The 25,623-nt window shown below is 52.0% G+C and overlaps 14 protein-coding genes across 14 annotated transcripts; 4 read left to right on the top strand and 10 right to left on the bottom strand.

Annotated features, from left to right (window-relative positions):
• Positions 1-62: 62 nt before the first annotated feature.
• BDW47DRAFT_22217 (putative histone h1.3.) lies at positions 63-1,386 on the bottom strand. The gene is made up of 3 exons (XM_024818489.1): positions 1,036-1,386; positions 634-977; positions 63-558 (listed from the first exon to the last, which is right to left on the bottom strand). Exons 1-3 carry the CDS (start codon positions 1,132-1,134, stop codon positions 291-293), a joined length of 711 nt encoding a protein of 236 aa, XP_024672710.1. The 5' UTR covers positions 1,135-1,386; the 3' UTR covers positions 63-290.
• BDW47DRAFT_22216 (uncharacterized protein) lies at positions 1,387-2,602 on the bottom strand. Its single transcript, XM_024818488.1, has 3 exons — positions 2,330-2,602; positions 2,109-2,267; positions 1,387-2,049 (listed from the first exon to the last, which is right to left on the bottom strand). Exons 1-3 carry the CDS (start codon positions 2,562-2,564, stop codon positions 1,640-1,642), a joined length of 804 nt encoding a protein of 267 aa, XP_024672711.1. The 5' UTR covers positions 2,565-2,602; the 3' UTR covers positions 1,387-1,639.
• A 152-nt stretch (positions 2,603-2,754) lies between these two features.
• BDW47DRAFT_104706 (glutaminyl-peptide cyclotransferase family protein) lies at positions 2,755-4,219 on the top strand. Its single transcript, XM_024812393.1, has one exon. It carries the CDS (start codon positions 2,873-2,875, stop codon positions 4,070-4,072), a length of 1,200 nt encoding a protein of 399 aa, XP_024672712.1. The 5' UTR covers positions 2,755-2,872; the 3' UTR covers positions 4,073-4,219.
• BDW47DRAFT_22225 (YeeE/YedE family protein) lies at positions 4,217-5,731 on the bottom strand. Its single transcript, XM_024818490.1, has 2 exons — positions 5,136-5,731; positions 4,217-5,072 (listed from the first exon to the last, which is right to left on the bottom strand). Exons 1-2 carry the CDS (start codon positions 5,421-5,423, stop codon positions 4,362-4,364), a joined length of 999 nt encoding a protein of 332 aa, XP_024672713.1. The 5' UTR covers positions 5,424-5,731; the 3' UTR covers positions 4,217-4,361.
• A 309-nt stretch (positions 5,732-6,040) lies between these two features.
• On the bottom strand, positions 6,041-7,391 carry BDW47DRAFT_117157 (uncharacterized protein; the record flags this gene model as incomplete). The annotated part of the gene is made up of 3 exons (XM_024815042.1): positions 6,041-6,604; positions 6,659-6,859; positions 6,924-7,391. The coding sequence occupies 3 exons, from the start codon at positions 7,389-7,391 to the stop codon at positions 6,041-6,043; spliced, it is 1,233 nt and encodes a 410-aa protein (XP_024672714.1).
• Positions 7,392-8,327: 936 nt separating this feature from the next.
• On the top strand, positions 8,328-9,956 carry BDW47DRAFT_22230 (uncharacterized protein). Its single transcript, XM_024818491.1, has 3 exons — positions 8,328-8,667; positions 8,735-9,192; positions 9,255-9,956. Exons 1-3 carry the CDS (start codon positions 8,499-8,501, stop codon positions 9,693-9,695), a joined length of 1,068 nt encoding a protein of 355 aa, XP_024672715.1. The 5' UTR covers positions 8,328-8,498; the 3' UTR covers positions 9,696-9,956.
• A 543-nt stretch (positions 9,957-10,499) lies between these two features.
• Positions 10,500-11,491, bottom strand: BDW47DRAFT_131283 (uncharacterized protein; the record flags this gene model as incomplete). Its single annotated transcript, XM_024817279.1, has 5 exons — positions 10,500-10,674; positions 10,725-10,783; positions 10,855-11,073; positions 11,107-11,231; positions 11,473-11,491. 5 exons carry the CDS (start codon positions 11,489-11,491, stop codon positions 10,500-10,502), a joined length of 597 nt encoding a protein of 198 aa, XP_024672716.1.
• Positions 11,492-11,886: 395 nt separating this feature from the next.
• BDW47DRAFT_117160 (carotenoid oxygenase family protein) lies at positions 11,887-13,595 on the bottom strand (the record flags this gene model as incomplete). Its single annotated transcript, XM_024815043.1, has 2 exons — positions 11,887-13,488; positions 13,542-13,595. 2 exons carry the CDS (start codon positions 13,593-13,595, stop codon positions 11,887-11,889), a joined length of 1,656 nt encoding a protein of 551 aa, XP_024672717.1.
• A 413-nt stretch (positions 13,596-14,008) lies between these two features.
• BDW47DRAFT_22263 (uncharacterized protein) lies at positions 14,009-15,073 on the bottom strand. Its single transcript, XM_024818492.1, has 3 exons — positions 14,780-15,073; positions 14,659-14,713; positions 14,009-14,583 (listed from the first exon to the last, which is right to left on the bottom strand). Exons 1-3 carry the CDS (start codon positions 14,898-14,900, stop codon positions 14,208-14,210), a joined length of 552 nt encoding a protein of 183 aa, XP_024672718.1. The 5' UTR covers positions 14,901-15,073; the 3' UTR covers positions 14,009-14,207.
• Positions 15,074-15,313: 240 nt separating this feature from the next.
• Positions 15,314-18,187, bottom strand: BDW47DRAFT_125231 (putative raffinose synthase protein Sip1; the record flags this gene model as incomplete). The annotated part of the gene is made up of 2 exons (XM_024816354.1): positions 15,314-17,923; positions 17,993-18,187. The coding sequence occupies 2 exons, from the start codon at positions 18,185-18,187 to the stop codon at positions 15,314-15,316; spliced, it is 2,805 nt and encodes a 934-aa protein (XP_024672719.1).
• Positions 18,188-18,545: 358 nt separating this feature from the next.
• Positions 18,546-19,924, bottom strand: BDW47DRAFT_104721 (zinc-dependent alcohol dehydrogenase family protein). Its single transcript, XM_024812394.1, has 4 exons — positions 19,752-19,924; positions 19,262-19,651; positions 18,748-19,194; positions 18,546-18,695 (listed from the first exon to the last, which is right to left on the bottom strand). Exons 1-4 carry the CDS (start codon positions 19,905-19,907, stop codon positions 18,651-18,653), a joined length of 1,038 nt encoding a protein of 345 aa, XP_024672720.1. The 5' UTR covers positions 19,908-19,924; the 3' UTR covers positions 18,546-18,650.
• Positions 19,925-21,131: 1,207 nt separating this feature from the next.
• Positions 21,132-22,564, top strand: BDW47DRAFT_104724 (aldo/keto reductase family protein). Its single transcript, XM_024812395.1, has 7 exons — positions 21,132-21,275; positions 21,327-21,473; positions 21,540-21,644; positions 21,696-21,977; positions 22,031-22,086; positions 22,137-22,282; positions 22,338-22,564. The coding sequence occupies exons 1-7, from the start codon at positions 21,207-21,209 to the stop codon at positions 22,493-22,495; spliced, it is 963 nt and encodes a 320-aa protein (XP_024672721.1). The 5' UTR covers positions 21,132-21,206; the 3' UTR covers positions 22,496-22,564.
• Positions 22,565-22,922: 358 nt separating this feature from the next.
• Positions 22,923-23,862, top strand: BDW47DRAFT_104725 (N-terminal L-serine N(alpha)-acetyltransferase NAT4). Its single transcript, XM_024812396.1, has 2 exons — positions 22,923-23,043; positions 23,108-23,862. The coding sequence occupies exons 1-2, from the start codon at positions 22,938-22,940 to the stop codon at positions 23,818-23,820; spliced, it is 819 nt and encodes a 272-aa protein (XP_024672722.1). The 5' UTR covers positions 22,923-22,937; the 3' UTR covers positions 23,821-23,862.
• On the bottom strand, positions 23,851-25,472 carry BDW47DRAFT_104727 (GPI-anchor transamidase subunit GAB1). Its single transcript, XM_024812397.1, has 5 exons — positions 25,274-25,472; positions 25,142-25,206; positions 24,867-25,069; positions 24,185-24,807; positions 23,851-24,134 (listed from the first exon to the last, which is right to left on the bottom strand). Exons 1-5 carry the CDS (start codon positions 25,413-25,415, stop codon positions 23,896-23,898), a joined length of 1,272 nt encoding a protein of 423 aa, XP_024672723.1. The 5' UTR covers positions 25,416-25,472; the 3' UTR covers positions 23,851-23,895.
• Between the last annotated feature and the right edge of the window lie 151 nt (positions 25,473-25,623).

A 25,623-nucleotide genomic window follows, 5' to 3' on the forward strand; every position in this document is an offset into this window, starting at 1 on the left:
CGCATTTTCGAAACATGGTGAACTTGCTTTGAACTGAATCCCATTTCTTCATTGTGGATAAACTTGCTCTTGCGCTTGCTCCTCGAAAACTGAACTGAAACTGTAAACGCCAGCGATAACCGCATTCCTACCCACTCCTCTATCACCTGTCTCCACTCTTCATTCTGCATTAAAAAAAGCGCAAACCCGCCTTGAATGGCCATGGTCCACCAGGTCGTAGCCTTTGAAGCAGTTCAGACTAGTCCCCTGTAAGAAAAACAAAAGAAAGAAAGAAAGAAGGGCGGCAAAAACTAGAGATCCACTTCATGCTCGACATCCTCCATCTTGATGGCAGCGCGGGCATCGTCACCCAGATGATTGAGCTCTGCATCCAGTTCGGCGTTGGTCATGATCGCGTCGCCGTCATCCAGCGCGCCCTTGACGATCAGCTCACTGGTGGTCGTGGAGTCGCTGTCTTCGCATTTCAGGGTCGGACGGGAAGATGTCAGGGCGCTTGTTTCGCCTTCGACTTTGATGCCTTTGTGAGGATTGCTGGTCATCGATGGGACTCCGGTGTTGCTATATTTTCACGGAATGGTTTGTTAGCGGACGTTCTGTGATGGATTTTGAACAAAATTGATGGATGTGTCATACCCAGTTTCAATGTTGGGCGCAGGAGTGGAAGCCCCTGCCTTCTTCGCGGGGGTCTTTCTCTGGCGTTTGGGTTTGGGAGTCACGACTTCATCCTCCGTGCCGCCGCTCGGATCTGTCTCCGCAGCTGCGACTTCCTTCTTGCGGCGCTTGGTTGGGGTCTTTTTGGGAGTAAGCGCAGGGGCTGCGGTGTCATCGGCGGGAGCAGCGGCGTCTGCAGCAGTGGGCGACAAGGAGTCTTCTCCGGGATTTTTCTCGAAGAGAGCCTTCCTAGCGACGCGGTACATAGTTTTGGCTGAGGCGCCGTTCTTGTAGTTGCCTTTCGCGGCCAGCCTGTCACCGTCCAGCTGCGGGTGTTGTGTTAGACTCGTGGCACTATACTGGTGGGCTGGCCTAGAGACATACCTTGCCAGTCTTGTCGGTGCACAGTATACCCAGGAGGAGGACTTTCGCCTCCGCCACTGAGAGACCCACGAGGCCTTCGGGTTTTCCTTTGGTCGCCATGGGTTCGTATTTGGGAAAGCGGCTTGACTGAATGAAGGGTATGATAGGGAAGTACAGGGGAAGAAGAGAACTTTGTGGAGAGAGATGGATGGTAGTAGAGAGGTGAAGATGTGAAGTGAGGAACGGAGATGTGAAGAGAAGGAAAGAGAAACCCAGCTGAGAAGGGGAATTATGAAACAGGTGATTATAAGTCCAGCGGCAGGGAAAGTGAGTGAAAGGACAGGTGAAGCAAAAGTGAAGTGTCTTCCTCAGTCGTCTCAGCTGGCCAGTGAATGACAGACGTCGATGAATGAACTGGGCTTGGGTGCCCGATTGACCGTGTCAAATCAACCACCCATTCAATTTCTGGCAAACAAGAACCCACGAGAACCAAGCCTCGGCACTTTCATCAATGGAAACTGATGACAACAAGAAGAAATGATTTCCGGGTATGTTTGAATCCTGGACGCTGTGGTATTTCCTAGAACTACAAAGAGCTGTTGCAAGAGGGACTCGAAACTCAGAATCAGGTCCGGCGGGTATTATTCTGGATCTGCTCGTATACATGATCCCACAGCCCGGGCCAGTAGGCCGGCGTTTGTTTGCCTTTCTTGGTGGTCGGGGGAGCATAGAATACATCGGGCGTCCCCTTCAACGTAAGAGCGGGCCCACGCTTAGTGTCGCGAAAGCAGACCGGGCGAAGGGTCGACTTGCCAGGGACGAGGTCACCAAGACGAACCGTGGTGGTGCGGGGAACAAAGGTCGCATCCGTGGTGATTATACTGAGCGTCGCTGTCGGCGGCAGGTTCTTCGCGTATTGTAGGGTTTGGTCCCTCGATCGTCGAGCAAACATGGGGAGGGAGAGATAGATAAAGTTCACAAAGGGTGCAGAGGTCCAAGTGACCACGAAGAACGGGATCGTGGATCCTATGGCAACTGTAGAATTTGGTTAATCAATCATATCCAACCCTGGAGGGAAGACCGTGGAGACTGACGGGTTGTCGCTAGCCACAACGGGAGTTGGCCTTCTTGATAGGCCGGCACGATGAGCAGGCCCGAAGCTACCATAAGGCAAAGGGCCGTGATCCGTATGGCCCCTAGATAGAGCGGTTTGGTCGTTCCAGCATGGAAGATCAAGATGCGCTCCGGCATTCCTAGACGATCTGTTTCAGCACCAACCTCCAACCTTCCCGAATATGGTGTGGGAACCCCGTACCTCCGAGGCCTTTCCGAAGGGCATTGTGCCCATGCGCCGTCGACGACTTGTTAACGGCGCGAAGCGGTACGGCATCCGTCTGTTTCGTTTTGAGGTATGGGACGTCGTTCCTGGGCGGTTTTGGGGCGGCGTTCGTTGTCTTCAACCGGGGAAACCATTGACTGGTGAGATCTCTCCGCACGGCGCGAGGGAGCGAGGCCCGCAGAAGCGGACTGAGTAGGATTTGGCGACTCATGATGGGCTCGAGGACATGACCTGCCCCCTGTAATGGTGTATACTGGTGTCGGAGAAAAGAACAGTCGAAGGATGGAAGAAAGAAATGGATCGGGCAAGTTTGGGGGAGGAAAGATCTCCGAGAATTAAGCCGGCTTGGCGTCGATTTGGCCTTTCTTTCATCTCCGTCGCGGCTTCATCTCCACTTCCTCCTTCAATCCCTTCACGTCGATATTTCCTGTCGCCATTCCATACACGTCCTCTTCCCGTCGTCTACGCCAGATCTCGATTCAGGCAATGATCGCGCCCTCACCCGCGCTCTGAATCGCCATGTTGTCGGCCACCGGGGGCCTCTACCATCCCTTTCTCTCGATATGCCTCGCGCTATTCCTCCTCCTCATCCCCGGGGAAGCCTACAAGGACATCTCCGACGCGACATTGACCTCTCTCCCGCGACCGAACGGCGACTTCGACATCCAGAACGGGGCTCTCCTCGCACCGATCCTCCAACCCCGCGTCCCCGGCACCCCTGGCGCAACAGCCGTGCTCGAACACCTCGTGAACTATGTCCGAACCACGCTCCCCAATTGGCACATCGAGCTGCATAACTCGACGTCAACGACGCCCGTCTCGAAGGGTAAACCGGTCAAGTTCGTCAATGTCATCGCCAGCCGCGACCCGCCCTGGGCTAACAAAGGCGACATCGGCCGTCTGAACCTCGTCGCCCACTACGACAGCAAGCTCGAACCCACGGGCTTCATCGGCGCCATCGACAGCGCTGCCCCCTGCGCCATGATCATGCACGCCATGCGCAGCATCGATGCGGCCCTGACAGCCAAGTGGGAGAAGATGCGCGTGGCCGGCCACACGCTCGAGGACGCGGAGGGCATCCAGGTTATATTCATGGACGGGGAAGAGGCCTTCCAGAGCTGGTCCGACGATGACTCCCTGTACGGGGCGCGCGCGCTGGCCGAGCAATGGGACTCCGAGGTCAACCCGGCGCTGTCGACCTACAAGACGCCACTGTCGTCGATATCAGTGTTCATGCTGCTGGATCTGCTGGGAGCCAAGGACCCCACGATCCAGTCCTACTTCGAGGCCACGCACTGGGCGTACAAGAAGCTGGCGGCGCTGGAGCGCCGCTTCCGCGCCCTGAAGCAGTTCAAGTCGACGACGCCCCGGCCGTGGTTCCCCGACGCGGCCAAGTCCGAGAGCCAGCTCCCGAAGTCCCTCGGCATCGGCGATGACCATGTGCCGTTTCTGCACCGTGGCGTGGAGATCTTGCACATCATTGACGCCGCCTCTGGACCGGGGATGCCCTTTCCTGCGGTGTGGCACACCATCGACGACGATGCGGAGCATCTGGATATGGACACCGTGGAAGACTGGAGTATGCTTGTCACGGCATTTGCGGCCGAGTGGCTGGAGCTTGAGGACTACATGTCGGCTAGCGGCGGGAATAGCTCGACAGAGGACGCGGGGCATCAGAATGAGAAGCATTCGAACTGGGCTAGGAAGACTGAATTGTAAGCTTTGCCCTGGAATCTGTTTGGCTTTTGATACTAGTACTGCACGATGCATCTCCCCTGCTTTGTAGGTTTTACGATTCATTATGAATGTATCACTCATGGCTTGAGTAGCGCTGATGGTAATTTACTTGCACAGCTCTTGATTGGCGCCTTTGCTTTTCTTGTTCTTGTATTAGGAACCGATTGCCAGGCTTGATACCTAATAATACATTTCCGGTGTTGTTGTCGCTTTTGCTATGTACGCGTGGAAAGACCCGGCTTATCATAATGAACCGCGGAACTTCCGATATCTACAATGCACTGCCCAGCATGAATCCCGCCATCTCTGCCACTCCCCACACGGGCTGCAGAACCGCGCGCAGGACCGCAGGACCCGGGCACACTCCCCGTAATCCCCAGGCGAGCCCGAAGGCCGCGGCGCCGGTGACAAACCGCCAGTCGATGTCGGCGACGGTGGCCGTGGGCAGCCGCCAGGTCTCCGCCAAAGTGGGCTTCGTAGGCTTGTCTGCGCTGTCACTCGTGTCCTGGCCTGGTTTCTTCGATAGGTACGTGATCAGGGACGGCCCGATGCCGAACAGAATGATGAGGGCTAGGGACGGATCGAAGCGGGACGGGTCCGTCAGGATGGCGAAGAAGCGCAACACCTTGGCCGGGTCGGCCATGCCGGAGAAGATCAGGCCGATACCGAACTGCAGACCGGCGATGTACGAATAGATCGTTTTCGACTTTTCGGATCGCTTCAGGACGCGCGGCACGACGATGAAGTTGGTGATGAAGGTGAGGATGGTCGTTCCGATCATGACTGCCAGTTCGTGGCTCGACGGATAGACGGGCGTGTAGCAGGGAATGCCCCCCGCGCAGGCCGGGATGTTCTGACCTCCGCCGACGAAGTTGGCCGTGAGCAGGGCGGTCGTGAAGAAGATGGCGGTTGCAATCAACGAGCGCGGGGACAGACGCGAGAGACCACACAGCATGTGGCCCGATGTGCAGCCTCGACCGTTCTAGTCATTGTCGTGTCTGATTAGCCGATGCCTCCCCTCTCTGGTTGCCATTCCACACTATACCTTTGTTCCCCAGCCCAGCAAGAATCCAGTCCCGACGGTAGATGCCAACGCGGCCCACGTGGACGGCGAAGCCGGATATGACGGGAGCAAGGACGGGGCGAACAGATAAACCGGGGCAATGCTGGAAACGAGGCCCGCGATGATGGGCACATTGTCTTGGTTGGGGTTCAAGACGCACCCTGACAGGAAGGACGAGATACCGAAGACGGCCCCATTGTGCAAAAGCAGGCCGGAGGAGCCCTGATAGAGCAAAAGAGCGCCCAGGGAGGTATGAACCGGGGTGAACATGGTGCTCAAGTGTGTAGGAACCGAGATTGAGCGATAATCGTGCCGACCCCTCACTCTATATCAACTCAAGGTAGAAATAAAAATGAGCGAACAGATGCGCCATCCCAACTTGTGAAGTAAGGGATTCAATTTTTACTTCCCCGGGAAGAGGAGATAATCGGGGACCATCAATTATTAACTCTCATGGCGTCAACGACTTCCGAGAGTCCGGAGAGTGTGGAGATGGTCCCCGAGCCTGAAGTGAACCTTGGGTCGGCCCATGGAATTTCGAATCGTGGTGAATGGTGACGGGTGAAGGGGTTGGCATGTTAAGAGGTATTCAAGTTGTCAGGTATGACGGCGCTTTTTCAAGTTATGATACAATTCTCTGTTTAGGATGAACCCTCGAGTTGTACTCCGTACCAGATCATAATTACCAAATGGAGTCGGCGATCGGCTTCCCCGAGGTTCAAAGGTCCCCGATTCCACATATTGTTCTGCACTAGGTCCATTTTGTAGAATTTATTGACAGTAATGACCGAAATGAGGATCATGCCAGTCTTTTTTGACGTTGACTTATCAGCAAGGCAGGCCGCGCGCGCGGGCATGACACCGTAGTTCAGGAAAAACATACTAAATCACTCCAAAATCGGCCTCCACCCACGTCTTGGCAAAAACCCTTGCACACCCTCATCCTCGAGGATTTCCTTCCCCAATCTCCCCGTCACAATACTCCGTTCTACCTCAGGTCCTCGAACGTAGAACGGCTCGAAGCCCAGCATCTGTTGGTGGTTCGCATCCAGCTGCCTTGTCCACCGCTTGCCAGCCGGACCAGATCCCGGCTCGTCCTTAAACCCGGAATTAGTTCGGTCAAGAGTGAGAAACCAGCGGCGTTGGTGGATCGACCCGATGGTGTTAACGGAGCCGGGGTAGGCATTCTCGGCGCGAATCTTAGTATCTACCTCGTCGTTCTCATCGTCCGAATGGTCTGGGAGCTTTTGGGTGCCTTCAGTGTTGGAGTCTAGGCTTGATGATTCGGGTGGAGGTGTGCTGGCTTGTCTGGTAGGTTGCGGTATGCGTCTACGTCGTTTACGAGGTGTCCGCGGCGACTGTCCCTTGATATTGCTAGATTTGTCGAGACGCAGGGTGACGGTGTAGTTGAGCGGCAGTCGAGTGCCATGTAGCCGGAGACGGATTTTGCGCTGTCAAATAGTGAGTAGCGCATACAACGCATGTTAGCTGGATAGCGCTCATACATCCTGAAAAGCTTGGAAGAGCTTCTCGCTCTCGCCCCTGTCATCTACTGGACTAGACGCCGGGACTGACGAGTCATCGGTCCCGGAGTCATCGGTTTCCGGGCCTACCAAGTCCATCTTGTAGGGAAGGATTTCATATTCTCCCGTATCCCAGATAAGCATACTACCTGTTCTGGCAGATGCAGTTTCAATCAAATGGTTCTGTCCCTGTCAGCTTCTTCATCTTTCACGTTGATGTCCCCATCAAGAGGAGCCAGAAACACACCCACAAGCAATGCACTCTCGTCTCAGTTGCGTTGCGGTTCAGACGCCGGGTGTTGGGGTCTCCTGGAAGGCCGTACATGATTGACCAGCTAACGGAGCTGGTCTCGGAAAATTGCAGCCGGAGATCATAATGCACCCCCGCAATGGGGTGATCGTGTTGGTGGACGACGAAGTGTCGTCCCTTGGGATGAAGATTACGCCTGTATAAGTCTAGCCACGCTGCAACATCTAGACGGGGAGACCCAGGTAAAAATGAGCGAATGCATTGGGTCAGTCGTGAAGAGATGATGGCCGGATGGTCCGTGACTTGAACTTGGCCAGCTTCGATGGCGGCTAGATGGGGATGTTTGGCGGGGGTGGATCTCTTCCGAGGAGGCGATACGGATGCATGGAGACTGGACAGAACGCGTGTGCCTTGTTGTTCTTGCGGAGATGACGGACGGGTGTGGGATTGGTGACTGCGTTTCATGACTTGAGATATCCTATAGAGTGGTGGGAGAAAAGCAGTATAGAAGAATGACGGCGGAGTTGGAGTTCTTGGCGGGGAATGACAGAGCACATGATCTCTCCATTTCCCTTCCTTCGTCACCTTTTCCTCCTCCATTTCCACGCATCAATCAAGTCAGTTCCTCGCGTCGAGTCAGTCACTCCGCAATTTTGGAAACGAGAGACTGGGAAATGCAAATCCCGTTCTCACTCCTTGGTCCATGACGGGCCAATGATCCCGTTCAGGCCATTGCGCAGATGATTGCCAGCCACCTTGATTTCCTTACCACAAAACTACAGATATATTCGGGCCGAAAATTAGAAATTGAGAAATCCAGCTGACGCTTCTAAGTGAGATGATCCGCTGTGGAACTCATGAACAAGGTGGATCTCCACACTCTTCCAGCCCTGGCTGAGAACTAGCGCCATTCAGATCGCAAGCCGCACGAGACCATCGGGTTTTGATGATGCAATTGGTGTTCAGGTTTCAGCTCAGATCTCAATATTTGAAAGTCAAAGGCTCTTGGGCTCAGCTCGGTGGATTTGATTTTGGTCCGTGCTGTTTGACATGGCCAGTCAGTTCCTTGTTGTCTGGTTTAGTTCCTTGTTGTCTGGTTTGCTACTACGTGGAGTAGGGTAAGTGGAACTTGCATGCTCGTGTTACATTCACATTCAATCGCTCTGTCGATGGGCTTTTCGAATACTTCGGCAATTTATCAATGCGATTAGCCCGGTGGTAACGATCGTAGATCTGTTCAGGCCATCTATCGATCAAGATAGATCGGTTGATAGATACCATTGAGACGCTTAGTCCAGGCCAGTGATGAGCTAATGGCTTTGGAAAGCGTATGATCGGCATGTGTAGCTGAACTACTTGGCGCAGTGAGGTTGTCACTATTAGTCCGTACGGTGTGACAAGATCTCCTAATAGCGAGTCAGAGGAAAGGGTGGTTGCGACAAAATTCCCTCTTACGCAGGACATGGACGAAGAACAATCCGATGGGTGGTTTTTTGAACTATAAAACCGGATCCCGTCCCGTGGAAGGAAGTCATCATTCACTCAGTCTCTCTCAGATTTCGGTTATTCAGAATGCGATTCCTTGGTCTCTTTCCCTCGTACAGCTTGGGTGCTTGTCTGGGAGTCCTTCTATATACTGGGGCTGCTGTTGCCGATGTATATGACGGGGGCTGCACCGGAAGCTCCTCTGTCAAGCTGCGTATCGGCAACGGTGGTGCTGGCCAAAGTGGCCTGGTCAAGGGTGAGTTGCTTGTCTACCTGAAACAAAACGAGACCTCTCGCAATGCTAATAGTTTATGAAACGGCAGAGCTTTCTGACAGATTTATCAAGAACCAGACAGATGATTGCCGCAGTCACAATCTCTTCAAGGTGGAGTGGGTCAAAGGTGATACTACGGAAACCATAAGCAATATGGGCGCCGGCAAGGTCGATATCGGAATCACCTACAGTGCTGCAGCCGAAGAAATTGCCATCAAGTCCGGTACTGCGAAGGGCTGCAAATATCGTGGGAATGCCACCAGCGGAATGCCCTGCTTCGGCGAGTGCAAGGGACATACTGAACGACCATGCTATACTTTCCGCGATCACTTCTACCTAGCTGGTCCAAAGAACAATACTCCAGAAATCACGAGCTCTGATGATATCTCTGTCACCTTCTCAAAGCTTTACAACGCGGCCGAAAATGGGACAGCCCGTTTCCTCAGCCGGTACGACAAGTCGGCCACCAACATCAAGGATGCGCAGCTCTGGATTAATATCGGACAGGTTCGTCGCTATTTTGATTTCGATGCCAACTGATAGCGGGTGTTAGGCTCACACAGAAACAGGTTCCGTGGGCGACTGCGTACTCAAAGTGGTACCACCAATATGTTGCCTACCCTGTCCAGGCTTTGAAGGCAGCGATTCTGCTAGAAGAGTTTACCATTACCGACCGCGGAACCTTCCTCACCCTAAGGGATGAAAACGAAGGCCTCACCAACAGGGCCAAGATCTATAAGAGCGGGGACAAGGTGTCTGAGCTTCTCAACCCAGCGGATATCATCATCTCCACGAAAGCCAAGGGCGAGACAGACCAGCTGGCCATGGCTTTCATAAAATGGGCCCTCGGTGGCGAAGGCCAGGCGGTCATTGCCAATTTCCAGAAAAAAGACAAGTACTGCTTGTACAAGGGCTACCCGGGAGGCCCGACGGTCAGTCCATCGTGCAAGTGGGATATTGAGGGACAAAGTCGTGAACCTGATCGTTTGGACGGCCAGTTTGACCTCTGATTCCACCCACTGATGCATAATCACACCACACTAATCTGAATATATGTCTATGTTTGAACCTTTGATCAATTGGATCAAACGCCGGGGTTGGCAGATGTGGTGTTCGGGGTTGGTCCCGTCGGTCTACTGTGCGGCGCGGTTGCGCGGGCTTTCGGGGCAGCAAAATTGCTTTCCGCATCTTGTGGGGACTAGGCGTACAGAAGAACCAACAATGGCAAGCATATAACATCTTATACAGTACGTGGTAGTACTGCTACTGCCGTTACCGGATAGATATTGGTGAAACAATTTGATATGTTAGTACTGGCGAGGATACATGAGCAAATCAGCCCCTCTTTGCCGAGGCCGTGGGCTGACAAGGGGTGTGTGAGTTGCAGTCTATCTCCAGCATCTGAGCGTTTTTACACTAGGTCATCCTGCCCATGTGTAACTCCATCAAACTCCACACGATCAATTACACGCCCGGCGCTACGAGCACCAACTAAGGGTGAACAGGCTCGCAAGATCTGGGCACAAACTCCTTCTGTGCCCCATCCTTTCGGGACCAAGCAGAGTAAATAGTAGCACCTATCATCGCTTTCGAGTTGTTGCGCATCGATCCGTAAATTGCTGCTTCTAGATATCAAAGTCAATGGTCCTGGCGAATTCGATTTCTTGGAGCGTGCCCAGACAGAATTATAGTTTTCGAGTTCCCGACTTCTCCGGATATGCCAGGTTGGATCATCAGTGGGGCAAACACCTTCCAAGAAAGGGAACACCGAGCTAAGTGATGGCAGAGATAAAACTAGAGAAGAATTGATCAGGTCATGGGTGAAAACAAGGGGAAGGGAGAAACAGACCATCAGGCCGAGTCATCACTTTGAGGACGATTAGCTCCAATGCTTCATCCGAAAGAGAACCGCAGGGCGAAGCAAGAACATTTTTCCTAGTATCCTGAACAGATTCGAAGAGGTGGTCCCGTAATTCTAACCTCTCAGCACTAGGTGCGGCTTAATCTTTGTCTTCGTAGGCTGGAAAGATCACCCTTACCGCTCATAGATCTGATCCTCAAGCTCCTCGATGTCGCACTGCGATATCTCCTTCAACGGCTCAGGCCGGCGAAAATCCATCAGGTAAGTTCGCACAGGGGTAAATGTGTATGCCATAAATAGTAAAGCACGGTGTCGTAGAAGTCTCCGAGAACCCTAAAATGATCGTCTCGCACATCGCCATGGGTGATCCCAATCCGATATAGTGTCATGAGATGACGAAATTGGTTAGCAAGGAGTGGACCGTACCATTTCTTTTCCGAATCGCTGGATCGTTTGACCGACTCCGTTGTAGAACTGGGATGATCTGCTGCTAAGATACGTCGAGAAGCCAGGCGCGGCTGGATAGCCTTGAGTATAATTGCACGGCGGTAGATACACACAAAAGTAAACATCGACTTGTCCAGATCGTTAATCACGCTGTGAAATCGGGGGAAATATGGCCTCTCTGAGCTGGTACAGAGTTCATCGATTCGACGAAATGCTCTCGCCTCCGCGAAGAATGGAGCTCGTCCCTCGAATCTTCTACTTTCCGACGTCTAGAGGGGATGCGTCGAAGCTGGGCTGCCGCGTCCTTTACTGTATAATCAGGGAACTGCATCCTAGACATCAGTTCTCGACTCAGAAACCTGCCAGACTAGATGACTCACCACCTTGGCCACATAGCTGACCACAGATCTGCCGTGGGATTCCGTGATGACCTGCAAAACCTGGTTGCAATCTGGGCCCGCATATGTCGTGCGTCTCACTGATTTCCATTACATCCATGATACTCGTGCTGGAGCTTTTTTAGTAGAAGAGTGAGGCCCTTAGTGGAGATGACGTTCCAGTTACGTTGAGCACGTGGGAGTCGGGCCGAGACCAGATTCCGTACGGTACCTGTTAACGAAGTATATAAAGTGTATACCGGTGCCGTAGTGACTGAAATCCGATGTTCGACTCAACTGTGAATTGCCTGTGGCTTAGGAAAGGGTTGTCAGAGATCAGTGGACCCAAACTGACTGTTTTTCCTCAGTCACTCGTTCGGTGGTCATATCTATACAAGAGTGTACGCCAAATATAGAACAAGGACACCACAATAGAGCACGTCAACAAAGATAATATTTGACTAACCATCCTAATAAGGACTTATCACAATGATAAATCAATATCAGCCCCGCCCTCTAATAATCGCCAGTAGGCGCTCCGCTACGACCCGGAACATGCTGACCGTGAAAGCCGAATGCCACGGGTCCATCCACATCAGCTCGACCAAGCTCACTCAAATTGCGGGCGTCTAGACACAGAAGGTAGCTCTTGCCGCTAGGGCCATTCAAAACAACACTCAGAAGTACACCGTCATCCTCGTTAGTACCGTTCGGATCCGCGACGAAAATCGGCTCGCCTGGCGAGTGTGCCTGGTCTCTCCAGGTCTGAAACGTTTTGGTCTCGCTGTCGAATTTCATGATCCCGTCGAAAAAGGTCGACTCGCTCGTGTCGATAATGCCGTAGGTGTAGCGGTGCTTCCGGGTGGTATATCTGGGGTTCATGGTGGGCAGTTCCGGCGAGAGTTCCCTGCCTTCTGACCATTCCACTGTGGCGGGTCGGGCCCCCTCCGTTGGCGTGGTGGGGATGTTAGGGAGCCGGAATCGGGTCAGGCTTGACCGAGCCTGCTCTGACCGGAGCTTCACATATTCTTTGGCCTTGGGGGACGATGACATGAGCCGCTCGTAGTATACGGACTTCACGAACTCCTGGTTTTCAAAGGTCGCTATTTCCGCGACGATGTCGGTCTTGCTGGGGTCGTTGGGCGATGATTCTTGCCATGCGTTGATGGTATGGAAGCAGAAGAATGGCGCGCTGTCGTAGGTTGCAACGAGCCCTTTGTCGGTCTTGCGATCGACGAGGTACCATTTGGCCGGCTGAGATGGATCAAACGGCTGCATCGCATCTACGAAGTTGCCTGTCTGGAATTTGGCGGGAGACAGATGCGAGTTCCACACACAGAGGATTACATAGTCTTCGGTGATCAGGAGCGAATGAAGATACGCCGGAACCGCGGAGAAAGTCGCCAGTATATCTGTTTTTCCGGTAGAGGCAGAGACGCGAAAGATACGGTACGTGGGAAGTGGTTCAAATCCCAAGTTGAAGTTGAACACATCCCCCGTTTTGGGGTCAGACCGTGCATGCGACGCCGTCAAAGGACCCTTCAGGTCGGGATGAAAGTTTCCCTGCGATGCAATCCCAATGGGCTCCATGGTCTCGGGGTCAAGCTGCTTGAATGCGTTGTAGTCTGTCTTCGCGTACAGACTCTTGATGCCGGACGAGGTGTTCCACCGCCCGTCTGCGACGCTGCTGCCGTCCAATGCCCCCAGACCAGGCATGTTCACGGAGAGCGTCACGCCAACGTTGACCTCGGACGGCGCAGGGACATACTCCGATTGAACCTTCTTGTAGGCTTGCTTGCATGGGTCTTGCTTCTGTCCGAAACCCAGGCGCTCGCCCCTCCCTGTCTTCCGCACTTCTTCCATCAATTTGTCCGTGGAGAAACGGGAATTGTAATAAACACGCATGGGAGAATCCGCATTCTCCGTGGCAACAAGTTGGAATCGGTGTGTCTGGGAGAACCCATCGAACCAATGGTCTACTTTGAACGACCCACCCTGCTCTGTGTCGACTGTCCGTTTACCCGGACCAGTGCGATAGAGAATACCGGCCACATAGGGTGGAATTTTGCCAGTCACAGGCAGCTCGACCGGATCTTTTTGCTCAAAGCCCGCATCGAACTGCAAAATAGGTAAGTAAGAATAAATCTAGGCGTGGGGCGTTTGGAACTTACCCCTTGGTCATTAGGCCAGTTATTGAAGTGATCGGCGGTTGCGTGTGGCGACATCTTTGTTCGACAGTTGGCTTGCCGTGCGATAAATTGTGGGTTTATGGAAGAGAATGCAGAGGACGGTTATATGCTGAACAAGATCTTCTTGACCATGGGCGCAACCATGAAGTATTTATGGGCCAGGGACAAGAACGGTGCCATTGATAAACACAGCACATCATTGGCACATGAAACGTCCGTCCCTGACTTGCCCCGCGTGGAGAAATCCCGACGGTGGAGACACTAATCACCAGCGGGAGACGGCAAAGGCTGAGAGCTTATGCGACGGTCGTTTCCTTTTTTAGACGAGATGATGGGCAACTATATAGCAGGTTGTTTCTGTAATCATTTGGAAAATGCTGATGCCTCCGAGGTTGAAGTCCGTGGATCAATCCAGAGTCTCCTAGCATGAGGGCCGAGGCTTCGGTCCGGTAGAGTTCAATTCTAAGCTTTCATTTTGTTCCAAATTGCTTCCCTATTGTAATTGATTGAGACCAATCTGTTCATCTTCGCGATCTGGTCTTCCCACATTCTCTTGCCTGAACACGACCCCGACGGAAGTTTGGACCCTGCTCCATGATGTATACCAATAATATTACGTCATTCGACATGAGCATGCAGCTAACCAAGTTAGGTAGAGCGACTGTGTGCTCTGTACCAGGCATGCACAGGTGGGAGGAGGGTCTGTAGTCCAAGATTCCACTGCTTTGCATTGTGACCTTGGCTGTCCTCTTCAATGGGCTTCTCGTAGTCATCATCTGCGGAAGGACAACCCGCACGCCGGACACGGGAATCAGGCTCATGACTCTCGGAGAGACGTTGATAAGTGCACTGTTTTTGTCGGGATTGACACTCCACACAAGGCAATTCTCCGCTACACGACTTCTTCAAACCGGCGCAGCTATCGCATGCCTTTTTGCCCTTCCCACCTGGCCGCGGGTCTGGGATAGCCCTGCCAGATTCTTTGCGCACGGCGCAAGTCTTCCAGTGCCGACGTAGTACATCCCTTGGTGACAACTCCAATCAGTAGGTTGTTACTCGCTTTCAATTAAACACAGGCGGTTTGATAGTAGTGTCCTACCCTCGTTTGAACGGTGCCTCGCAAAAGATACATTTGTAAGGCTTGTCCCTCGTGTCTAAAAATCACAACCATTTAAATTTTAGTATGCAATTCTTGCTCTCGCCAAAGGCCATTGACATACGCGTATCTAAGTGGCGTTTATAGTGATCAATGCGATGAAAAACCGATGAACAAACGCTGCATCTCCATGCCTCGTGCGCTTTCGGCGGCGTTGTGTCCGTCTGGGTAAGTCCATGATTCATATTAGAAAGCACAATTCAAACGACAAATTGTATGTCATCTTTTGACCTCCTCGGCAGAGGGGACAAGTCTGATCAATGAGTAACGAAGTGACGCTATGGTCAGACTGATGGATGGAGATGACAGGAGTGAGTGATGGTGACAAGTCATTTGCACCGGCGGGATTCCCCCACATGACTGTCTCCACTTGTGGCTTGGCGTCTTTACTTGGTTTTCGGTTTCTCATCGCTTGTCCCTCGGCTTCGCCAATTATGGCCTCTCAGGGATAAATGCGTTGGGATACGAAGAGAGTTTGCACTAAGAATACTAATTCTCGAGCTCACTGGAGCAATATACGTTGATATGGTCATTAGAAACATAGTGCCTTGAACCATGAAAGGCCGCTCACCGATTCAACAGTGCGACTTTTGCGGCATTAACCGACAAAAACTTGTACCAGTACATCATTACTCCATCCTGGGCTCAGGCCCAGGTCTTTCCATGCCGTCAACACGTCTATCATCAGGACTGTAGATTCATTGCCTCCCTGCTTCCACACTGTCTTCCGGGGCAGAGGTTCACCCAGTATCATCACCATAATGTGATCGTCGATGTCCCAGTCACGCAGATCAGAAAAATAGATCCCCAATTGCCCGAGGCCTTTGAGGCGGACTTCAAATCTGAGCCGCCCATTGGTCTCGACTTCAATGTCCGAGGTCCCGAGAGCTGCGACGCCGGTCATTTTGCCTAGTAGTCCGAGGATGGCAACTTTCGTTTCTCGCCCGTGTCCTCTTCGAACTCTGAAAGATTGGAGTGGGTACATGGTGAGGATTTCAGCACTTTTTGGCTCCAGTTGCACGGATACTAAGGAATCATGCGCCGCTGGCTGCATCGGTCGGGTGATTTTGCCGCTTGAGTGCGCTCGAACGATGTATTGGCCAGTGTAGCCCTCATGGATGCCCGGGAAATCCATCAGAGGAACTATGGCGGAGCTGCTAACGTCTGAGATGTTGAACAATCCTATTATTCCACTACCGGTTCGTGCCCACCCGGTGTAGCTACCCACACGCAGGATGTGACGCTCGTTAAAGTCATGATACATGTCAAGTGTGCGTCCCGCGAGATTTGGCCGCAGGGTGACCGTTCGTGCATCAACAGTAGGCATTGTGATCTCATTGATCAACGATCGATCATGCTCGCCTGGCACATCGGTAATGCAGATCGGGCCGCCAGACACACATCTTGCGGCCGCGTGAAAAGAGGCGTACGGATGACTAGTCTGGAACATGTCCCAGTCAGGAATCACGTTCAAAAATCTCGTCAGAAGGGCGTTATGCGCGTTACAGAAAACATGCCATGGGTGAGAGTCAGATATGTCGGGAAAGAAGTCATCGGAGTTTCGGAGAAGGATGCTGGGTTTGTTAGTCGGGAGCTGGGAGTGGAAGATAGCGTGAGGGAACATCGACATGGACGATATAGCCCTCGAGCTAAAATGCTTCAATGATGAAATAGACCAAGCGTCTTGGTAAGCGTTCAAGAAATTGCGTCGGTCCTCTGGATCTTGCAGAAGATCCAGAAAGAATTGCGCGTCTGTTTTGACGCTATCCACGCCAACGGATGTAAGGTAACCGAAGAAATCATCATAAAACTTCTGGACATCATCCGGATGCACGGCTAGCAGCGAACCTCTTTCGAATGCCTGAGCCATAGGCCCTCCTGCAGCCGGATTTTCAATGCTCACTTCTTTAGTCTTATACTTCTTCGCGATGTCTCCATCGGGGGAGATGCCACCCCAGTAGCCGAGCAATGCATGCCAGACGGCAATGTGTTCAATTTTCGGATGCACACGACGGATCGTATCTGTAGTTTTCTTGAGCCCCTGTGGGAAGGCGCTCGGGTTGCCCTCGAAATGTTTCCATCGACGCTTGAATTGTGACTCGCCCTCGCCATCTAGAGTCTGCCAATTATCATCGATAATAAGACTGCCGATGTTGATCTCCTCAGCTTTCAACGTGTCTAACGCGTTGAGGATCTTGTCCTCGGTCAGGTCCTGGCCTATCCCGTTCCAAGTGCAGTATGTCAGTCCGTCATACCACTCGGATAACCATTGTGCGTGAGGGTCCTTCTCTACCAGGACCTCGTCGTCTCCAGGGGGCGATACCGGAGTTGGGACTCGATAGGCTGGGCCATCGGTAGAATACGGTCTCGTCAGCTTCCGCGCCTCGTATACGACGGCAGACATGGCTATATCGAAATCATCCGCGACAGAAGCGAGGACCTGGAAGTCCGATGCATCGGTGTTATCACTTTGCGCTTTGACAGTGACCTCTCCGTGGTCTCCGGATCTCAACAAAGTCGTCACGTTATTTACTCCGGATACCGCCAGAAGGACAACGTGCACTCCATCCAAGCGAAGGAACGAACAGAACAGTGCGTCCTCATTCAACTTCAGCTTTTCTTTACCGTGTCTGGGGGCCAGCCACGGAGTCCACGACCGCACTAGCGCAAAATATCGATTTACCGAAGAGGGAACACCAAGTGAGATATTGGTCAACCCCGAATGTGACCCCTCCGCAGGATCAGCCTTCCCTGAAAGACACCATAGCCTCGAACCGGGGGATTCACTTTGGCGCGGTTCAACCCGAATCTCAGACGAAAGCTTCTCAAAGTACCTGGCAAGGTCTTCGCTATTCGGCAATTCAGACATCAGGTTGAACTGGGATTCTTCGGCGTTGAAGACGAGTTCTCCGTCCGCTACATGATACTTCTCGTTCACCCACTCCCAATCGGCGTCGGGACACGCTCGAAACCGAACCGTAAACTGGGCCGCTCCTCCATTCCGTGAAAGACCTATCTGTCCAGCAAATACATAACGGTAATTGCTGTAGCTGCTCTCATCCCCGTTCATCAACGGCGCAGTAGAGGAGGAGCACTTCTCGAGCAGAAGCGCTCCCCACTCAGGACCAGCGACGTTATGCCATATCTGCGCTTCCAAATTCTGCTCTGGAAATGTATTGCTTGATTCTATAACGACTGTGAACCGAATCTGTGAACACAATAAGCGGGTCAGTCCAGTTTCATATGCTTCAACTACCTAGTAGTTTTAAGCACTCACAACATCTTCATCGTTGCGACCCAGCGTTTTGTATGGTCTCTTTACACAGGTGACTTGTCCCAGAGGTGGATAACATGTCACTCGAGAGAACAATCCCATCTGCGCCGGACTTGCGAAATGAATCCGTGATGGGGTAGAATTGGGGCCCGGGCCGGTGATGGGAAGTGACGTAGTCTTCCCCGCTTTGGCCTGCATTGGGGTGTTTGGATTCCGCCCGACGAACGCGTATAGTGTTGGATAATAACGATAGTTTTCGATGGATGATTTTAAATAGAGGCAATCGTACTGTTCTAGACACTATATAATGATTAAGAACAAGGGCGTTGAGGTAGGGGGTGAGGCCGGTAATGCACGATGAGCTGGAGCGGTAGTGACGATGCGGTGAGGGGAAATGTGTACTAAATGTATCAAAGGGATGCCAGGGTATTATATAGGCAGAGGAAAAGTACCCGTAGTATAGATATACTCCCAGAAAACCAACAACCCTGCCGTACAACGTTGAATGCAGGGGACTACTTTTGCATCTACACGCACTACCCTCTTACATATACTAGTAGGATCAATATTTTGATATTCATTCGTGACACACATAATTGCCTGCTGAATACATTCACAGCCAGTATTACACTATATTATAGACAGTACGCTATAGTATCCATTAATCGATCTTGATGGTCAGCTTGCCAAAGTGCTTTTGGGCCCACTAGATGTATCCGTTAGCATGAAGTCCACGTTACGAGATAAGACGGACTTACCATGTAGTTGTACGCCTCCTTAGCCTGGTCAAGGGTGAAGACCTTGTCGTCGATCACAGGGTGGATGTTGTTGACCTCAATAGCCTTGATCATATCTTGCATCAAGGCCTTGCTTCCAACGTAGACACCGCGCACGGTGCAGATGTTGCTCAAAACCTCGAGAACCACAGGCTGGTTCGCCGGGTTGCCACCGCCAACGAAGCCGATGACGCTGATGATACCCTCGTATTTGATGCACTTGAGACTTTCCTTAAGCGTCCCGGCGCCTCCGACTTCGATGATGTGGTCAACGCCCTCCTTGTTCGGCGTCAGTCCACGGGCAATCTCGCCCCAGTTGGTCTGGGTCTTGTAGTTGATGATGTGGTCGGCACCAAGCTTCTTCAGCTTCTCGGCCTTCTCGGGGGACGAAGTCGTGGCGATCACAGTCGCGCCCGCCGCTTTGGCAAACTAAAAAGATGGGAACGATTGTCAGATCGATATTCACTTCTGCTGTGGAGAATTAGAAGGAGCATACCTGCAAGGCGAACATGCTGACACCTCCGGTTCCTTGGACCAGGACGACCTGTCCGGGAAGCAACGGCTTCAAGCCATACAGGGCATTCCAGCTGGTGAGGGCGGCACAGGTAAGAGAGCTCGATTCGAGATCGTTGAGGTTCTTCGGGCTCTGAACCAGGCCATTCTCGTTGAAGACACCATATTGACGCAGAGTACCGTCGACGACACCACCAAGACCAGAGTTGGCGGCAATGGGATTCATAGGTCCATATTGGTGCTGCTGGTTGAACAGGGTAGTCACTTTGTCTCCCTTTTTGAACAGGGAGACCTTGCTTCCAACCTCAACAACCTCGCCAGCACCGTCAGAGCCCGGGACCACCGGAAGATCCAGAGGGAAAGGGTACATTCCCTGTTGGATGTGTTAGCTGATGGACATGGGGCTAGTCTGGTGACCAACGGAGACGATTTAAACAAATAACGGTCTCTAGGAGGAGAGGGCCAGAACACACCTTGGGAATAATCAGGTCGCGGTAATTCAAAGAGGCCGCATTAAGCTTCACGAGGACATCGTTTTCACCGCACTTCGGCACCGGCGCATCGCCGAGGACGAGGCCATTGAAATCATTCTCCTTGTTCAGGACGGTCCACTGCTTCTGAGATGACATTGTGTAATGAATTGCCGTGGAATACTAGCTCTGTATAATAAATTTTTTGCTACTCAACATGAGGGTGACGGCGAAGTATAAATACATGAAGCTGCGGCGTCTTGACGTAAGTGGGGAAGGGTCCTCCCCCCACCCACCATGACTACTATGATGATAGCCAACAAGCGCATTTCACCACTGCCGGTCCACCGGTGCACCGGGTAGTTCTGGATGAAGAATTCCGTCGCTATCAGCAAATCAGAATTTTTCAGTCTCCACTGAAGCTCTTCCCGCTGACAAACGGACCCACGCCATCATTTCCTCATCTGGCAGTCGAGCTGCTGTGGTGGACTTGTGGGTGACAGATGCAGTGGGTATCGGCCTGAAGTCACTCCATAAACCCTCCGAAGTGGCCAAAAAGTGAGGGAAAACTTCCCGAAGGTTCTCAAATTCTTATACAATAGTCCAATTTCTTTGTTGAGCTTTCCGAGTGGGGGGAAATCGACTCCACGAAGAACGTTCTCTAGGTTCTTCTTGATGATTGATAGGGTATGTCTCTGGTCGGCTTAGAAACGATCCTTCAATTGGGACAGGCGTCCCTCGGATCCTTTCGGGCTTGGGATTACCCTCCCTTTCCGGTATGCCGCATCTTTTGACTAAGGCCAGAACAGCGTCGTGAGGATGGCAGGCAAAGTGTGTCGATACGATCAGACAACCATAAAGGATGCATGCAGTCTGAAGTCTAAACGAGAGATTCACCATTTGCTTTGGCAGGGACATAATTCCAGCTCACTTAGTCAACCGATTTGTAGAATCCGAATATGGAAGCTGTAGGTGACAGACGCGTAGTATTATTAGCATGATCCCAGGACTGACTCATGATATGAATGGAGACTCTTGTCCTCTTGAGCAAGTGATTTTCGCAATGACTGTAATCATGGTCTTTCGGGATAGTGAGGTTATTCTGCGGGGTGGCTCCAAGGTCTCGAAATATGTAGACAGGGGAAACACTTTTACCAACGATCTCTCTTTCAAACTCTAGATTCATCCATTTGCCTTGATTAACCGAATGATCCAAGAAGCTCTTCTTATCCGCCTTGCGACGGCGTAGTTGTAACAAGGTGTGATCGTATCGGCGGGGGCTGCAAGGATGAGGGGTAAAGAGTCTGCGCATACTTCATGCCCGAGATATTCCCCTCTTGCGTCATATCTCACTTCTCTTTCCTTCCACCATCTGCTAATGTCAAATATTCATCCTATAATTGTTAATCCGTAAAACAAAAGCGCGAGAATCTTTCCTCCCTAGATTGAACCAGCGATATGGCTCAAGGGCGAAGCTTCAAGCTAAACACCGGATACAACATCCCTGCAATCGGTCTCGGGACATGGGTAAAGACCCCACATAAGCTTCTTCCTAGTCAGCAATATTAACAAGGATAGCTCTCAAAACCACACGAGGTGGAAATTGCCGTCGAAACGGCCCTCCGCGTTGGATACCGTCATATCGATGCTGCTACGTATTATCAGAATGAACATGAAGTGGGAAATGGATGGAAGAAGTCCGGCGTTCCCCGCGATCAGATCTTTGTATGTACCAGCATAACTTCAACCTGGAACATTCTTTCGGCATTAACATTCCCTTGCGTTTGGCAGATTACCGGCAAGCTTTGGAACACCCATCACCATCCCGAGCATGTTGAAGAAGCTGTCGACAAGTCCTTGAAGGACCTGCAGACGGACTATTTCGATCTATATCTGGTATGCGATTGGCAAGAATCCGATGACAGGCTCACCTTCTGACTGTTGTAGATACATTGGCCCGTGGCGTTCGAGTACACCAACGAGACGCTTGCCCCGACCGACCCAGTGACGAAGCGATTCCGGCTGGCAGACGTTCCCATCGGCGACACATGGGCAACTCTCGAAAAGCTTGTCGCGGCAGGAAAGATCAGGAGCATCGGAGTGAGCAATTGTACCATCGAAAAGATAGAGGAGCTCCTCAAGACTGCCAAGATCCCACCGGCAGTCAATCAAATTGAAGCCCATCCTTATCTCCAACAACCTAAACTTGTTGCTTACCTGAAAGAGAAAGTATGCAGCTTTCAAACAGTACCTGTGAGCCACTATACTGATCGTTGATGCAGAATATCCTTCCTGTCGCGTATAGCCCGCTGGGTAACAATAGCCATAAGCTCCCACGGTAGTTTCTTCTATTTACATATACTATAAGACACCGCTGACAACGAGCAGAGTTATCGATGATCCTGCTGTGCAAGAAATCGCAGTCAAGCTGAACAAAGACCCCGCCGCACTACTCATCTCCTGGGGTGTCCAGCGCGGTACAGGCGTCCTCTCCAAAAGCGTCACTCCTTCGCGGATTGAGAGCAACTTTCAAGGTTTATTTTCTTGCTGCTCTATTTTATGCTAGGTTGTCCAAACTAACAGCCCCAGACTTCATCGTCCCGGATGCCGAATTCGAAGCCTTGAACAAGATGGATCGTAATAAGCGATACAACTTTCCATTCCGCTGGGGAGTCGACATTTTTATTGAAGTTGGAGCTGAGGAAGCTGAGAGACGCGCTGAAGAGCATGCCGCTGCGCAGCGTTAATAGTATCCGGTGGGGGAAGATCTCATTTTGGTAATATCCATAGTAGGGTGGTAGTTCCAAACAACATATATATCTGACTCAAGACAATACTTTAACAGTAACATTGAACATTTCAAAAAATAGATAACTCTACCACAAAACACATGATTGAATATGGATTATGTTTACACGCAATCAAACGAAGGGGAAAACCAATAAAGGTCTGTCTGTAATGATGATCCTTGTTGGTCAATGGCGGAACCGAGAAAAGCGTCGGACAGGATGTTTTCTGTAACCCGATTTCATTCTCTACCTACACTCTCCATACCAAACAACACTCTTCTTCAGAAACCAATACCTGCTGAAAATCCCAATCACCTATATTTTAATATAATTATTCCAGCAATCGCGTATTCTACTATACAGTGGAGCAAAAGTGTAAAAAAAAAAAAAAACCCACAGCATGCCATCCTCAGTCAAGGGAGCCCGAGTAACCAAAGCAAGACGAGCGTCTGCCAAAAAGCCGACAACAAACAACAGCAACACAACTACCACAACTACCACAAAGGGTGAGTAAACCCACAACGATTATGTTACAATTACTCCCATAGAACGCGTTATAACACGTCCCAGAACCCAAGCCACTTCCGCTCATCGAGCGCACCAACCAACTCCCACTCGACGAGTTTATCTCGCTTTATGTGCCCCCGGAGGGCCTCACATTCGAGTCTCATCCCCGGACCATTAATGATACCGCGGGAGGGGCCGACGATGAGTCGGATAGGGCTCGTCAAGTGTACACGGCAGAGCTGTACACTGCGGATAACATCCCCGCGGAAGATCTGGAAGCGTGCTTTCAGCTCATCGAGCATACTTCGGCTGAGGCGTACCAAAGCTCTAGCATTGGGTGGGCGCCTGTGGCGAAAAAGAAGGAGATGCGGTTGCCTGATATGAGGTATATTGTTGTTCGAGGGCGCGAAGTTTCGTCGACTACTGCCCGCGACGATGCCGATGGTGGCGAGACTAAGGGTCCGCTTGTGGGCTTTCTTTCATTCATGGTTACGTATGAGGACGGGAAGGAGGTTATTTACTGCTACGAGGTCCATATTCAGCCTGAGGCGCAGCGTCAGGGCTTGGGGCGGTGGTTGTTGCTGGCTTTTGAGGATATAGGACGCAGAGTCGGATTGGAGCAGGCGATGCTGACTTGTTTCTGCTCGAATGCGGCGGCGACGCGGTGTTACAACGCGCTTGGGTATGTGGTTGATGAGTCTTCGCCGAGGCCGCGCCGTCTGCGGAGCGGGGTGGTACATGAGCCGGACTACATGATCTTGTCTAAACGCTTATGATCTCGATGGCTTGGCCGGGGTGGCGTGAAGTGACGCAAATGCATAGTATATATGATGAAGCTACGGGATCTCGCACTACACCTGTCTCACATCCTTGCCCCGCAGATGCGGGTTCTCCAGCTCCCACTCGTCTCGGAGGGCGGCGAAGATGGTGTCCGCCAGTAAGATTGAAAGACCAAGACTCCACACAAGCGTGATGGCATAAAAGAAGTTGGCGTTGCCGGAGCCGGCGTAGATCCACAGGTGGTAGAACGCGGGACCTAGCAGGGTGGCGTACAGAAGCGCCGCTACCGCGAAGAACGTATAACGCATCACTGGCTTGGGATCAGTACAGCACGAGCTAAAGTGGTTCACCAGGACTTACATGGAAACAAGTGTCGATAGAGTGGGAGAAGGGCGAGGAACAGGGAAGCGTCGGAGATACTAGGATAGGGTTTGAAGATGGCGAACACTCCCAGCAGAGCCGTACAGACGAAGAGCGGTTGACGTCGCAATCGCACGGTCAATCCACCCACATATGCGGTGAGATGTAGCCAGAAAACGCCAAGGAAGAACTCTCTGAAGGAGTCAAAGATCTCGATGAAGAAGTACCACCAGAGGCCGACGTTGGGCGTCAAGTCCGGCACGAGGAGCTGGAAGCCGTACGTGGCGGAGATGATTTGAGAGAAGTTGCCGATAATCAGGAAGGACATTCCCAGTAGACCGATCACGCTCAACAGGAGAGTCGCCAAGTGCTGTATCACGAAGGCGGCGAGCCCAGGAACGGCCTTGGTCCTTTGCGCGCGCACATCATAGCACAGGAGAACCAACGGAATGAATAACAGCGCCGGGTAGATGGACAGGTACGACGCCCATCCCAAGGCCAGCATCGCATTGAAGCTGTTGCCACTCACCGCACTGCTGACTGCATAGAGGATTCCGCTGGTGGTGAACACCATGGTAGACCGGCCCAAACATGTTGCGATAGTGAAGGGGTTAAACAAAAACCTGGACCACCTCGTCAGCGACAAGCCCCTCCACGACCCAATGTCAAAAGATAAACCGACCATGCAGCGATCGCAAGCCCATCCCATCTGATATGCTTCCGCAGCGCCGAATAGAACCTCCCCGAAACCGCTTGTCCCGAATCGGAGATGGCGATCAACGCGTTCGCATTCAACAGGTCGATCAACGAATAAAAGATCACACTCGGCAGCGGACTATCCCTCGAATTGGGGAGCAGAGCGAAAATGGGAAGGAGAAGTGGCGCCTATCATCGGTCATATAGAGTCAGCACGAGGAAGTCGGACGATCGACTGGAGCTCCACGCCTCTGCTCATACCTGGTGAAAGACACCTCCATCGTAAGGGGACACATTCCGCGTGTATAGAAAAAGGCCTTCCTGAACTGATTCCACTAATATCAGCGTCGCGACTCCCCAAGCACCATAACGCTCTTTCACGCGACTACTCACGTCTCTTGAAACTGCTAACCGGGGTCGAGACCTCAACCCGGCCCGTCAACAAGTCAGGGAGAGAGGGAAAAAGGACGATAAGGAGAAGGCGCAAGAGAAACGCCGCGGCAAAGACCCCAGCCCTTCTGCGATCGAGCAACATCACGGAAAATCAGGAGAATCTCCCCAAGAGCATTGTTTCCACCAGATTGGACTGAAATGAAGTCGATCTATTGACGATGTTTACCCGTAGGTGGCCTTGGGCTGCCAAGACCGACGGGACCTCCGCGGTGCACGGGCCACTCATGCCTCAGGCTGCTGCTCCGAAAAAAAAAAAAAAAAGGAAAAACTTATCGAGGCAAAATTTCTGT

This window comes from Aspergillus candidus (genome assembly GCF_002847045.1).
Source record: "Aspergillus candidus strain CBS 102.13 unplaced genomic scaffold BDW47scaffold_18, whole genome shotgun sequence".
NCBI lineage: Eukaryota > Fungi > Ascomycota > Eurotiomycetes > Eurotiales > Aspergillaceae > Aspergillus > Aspergillus candidus.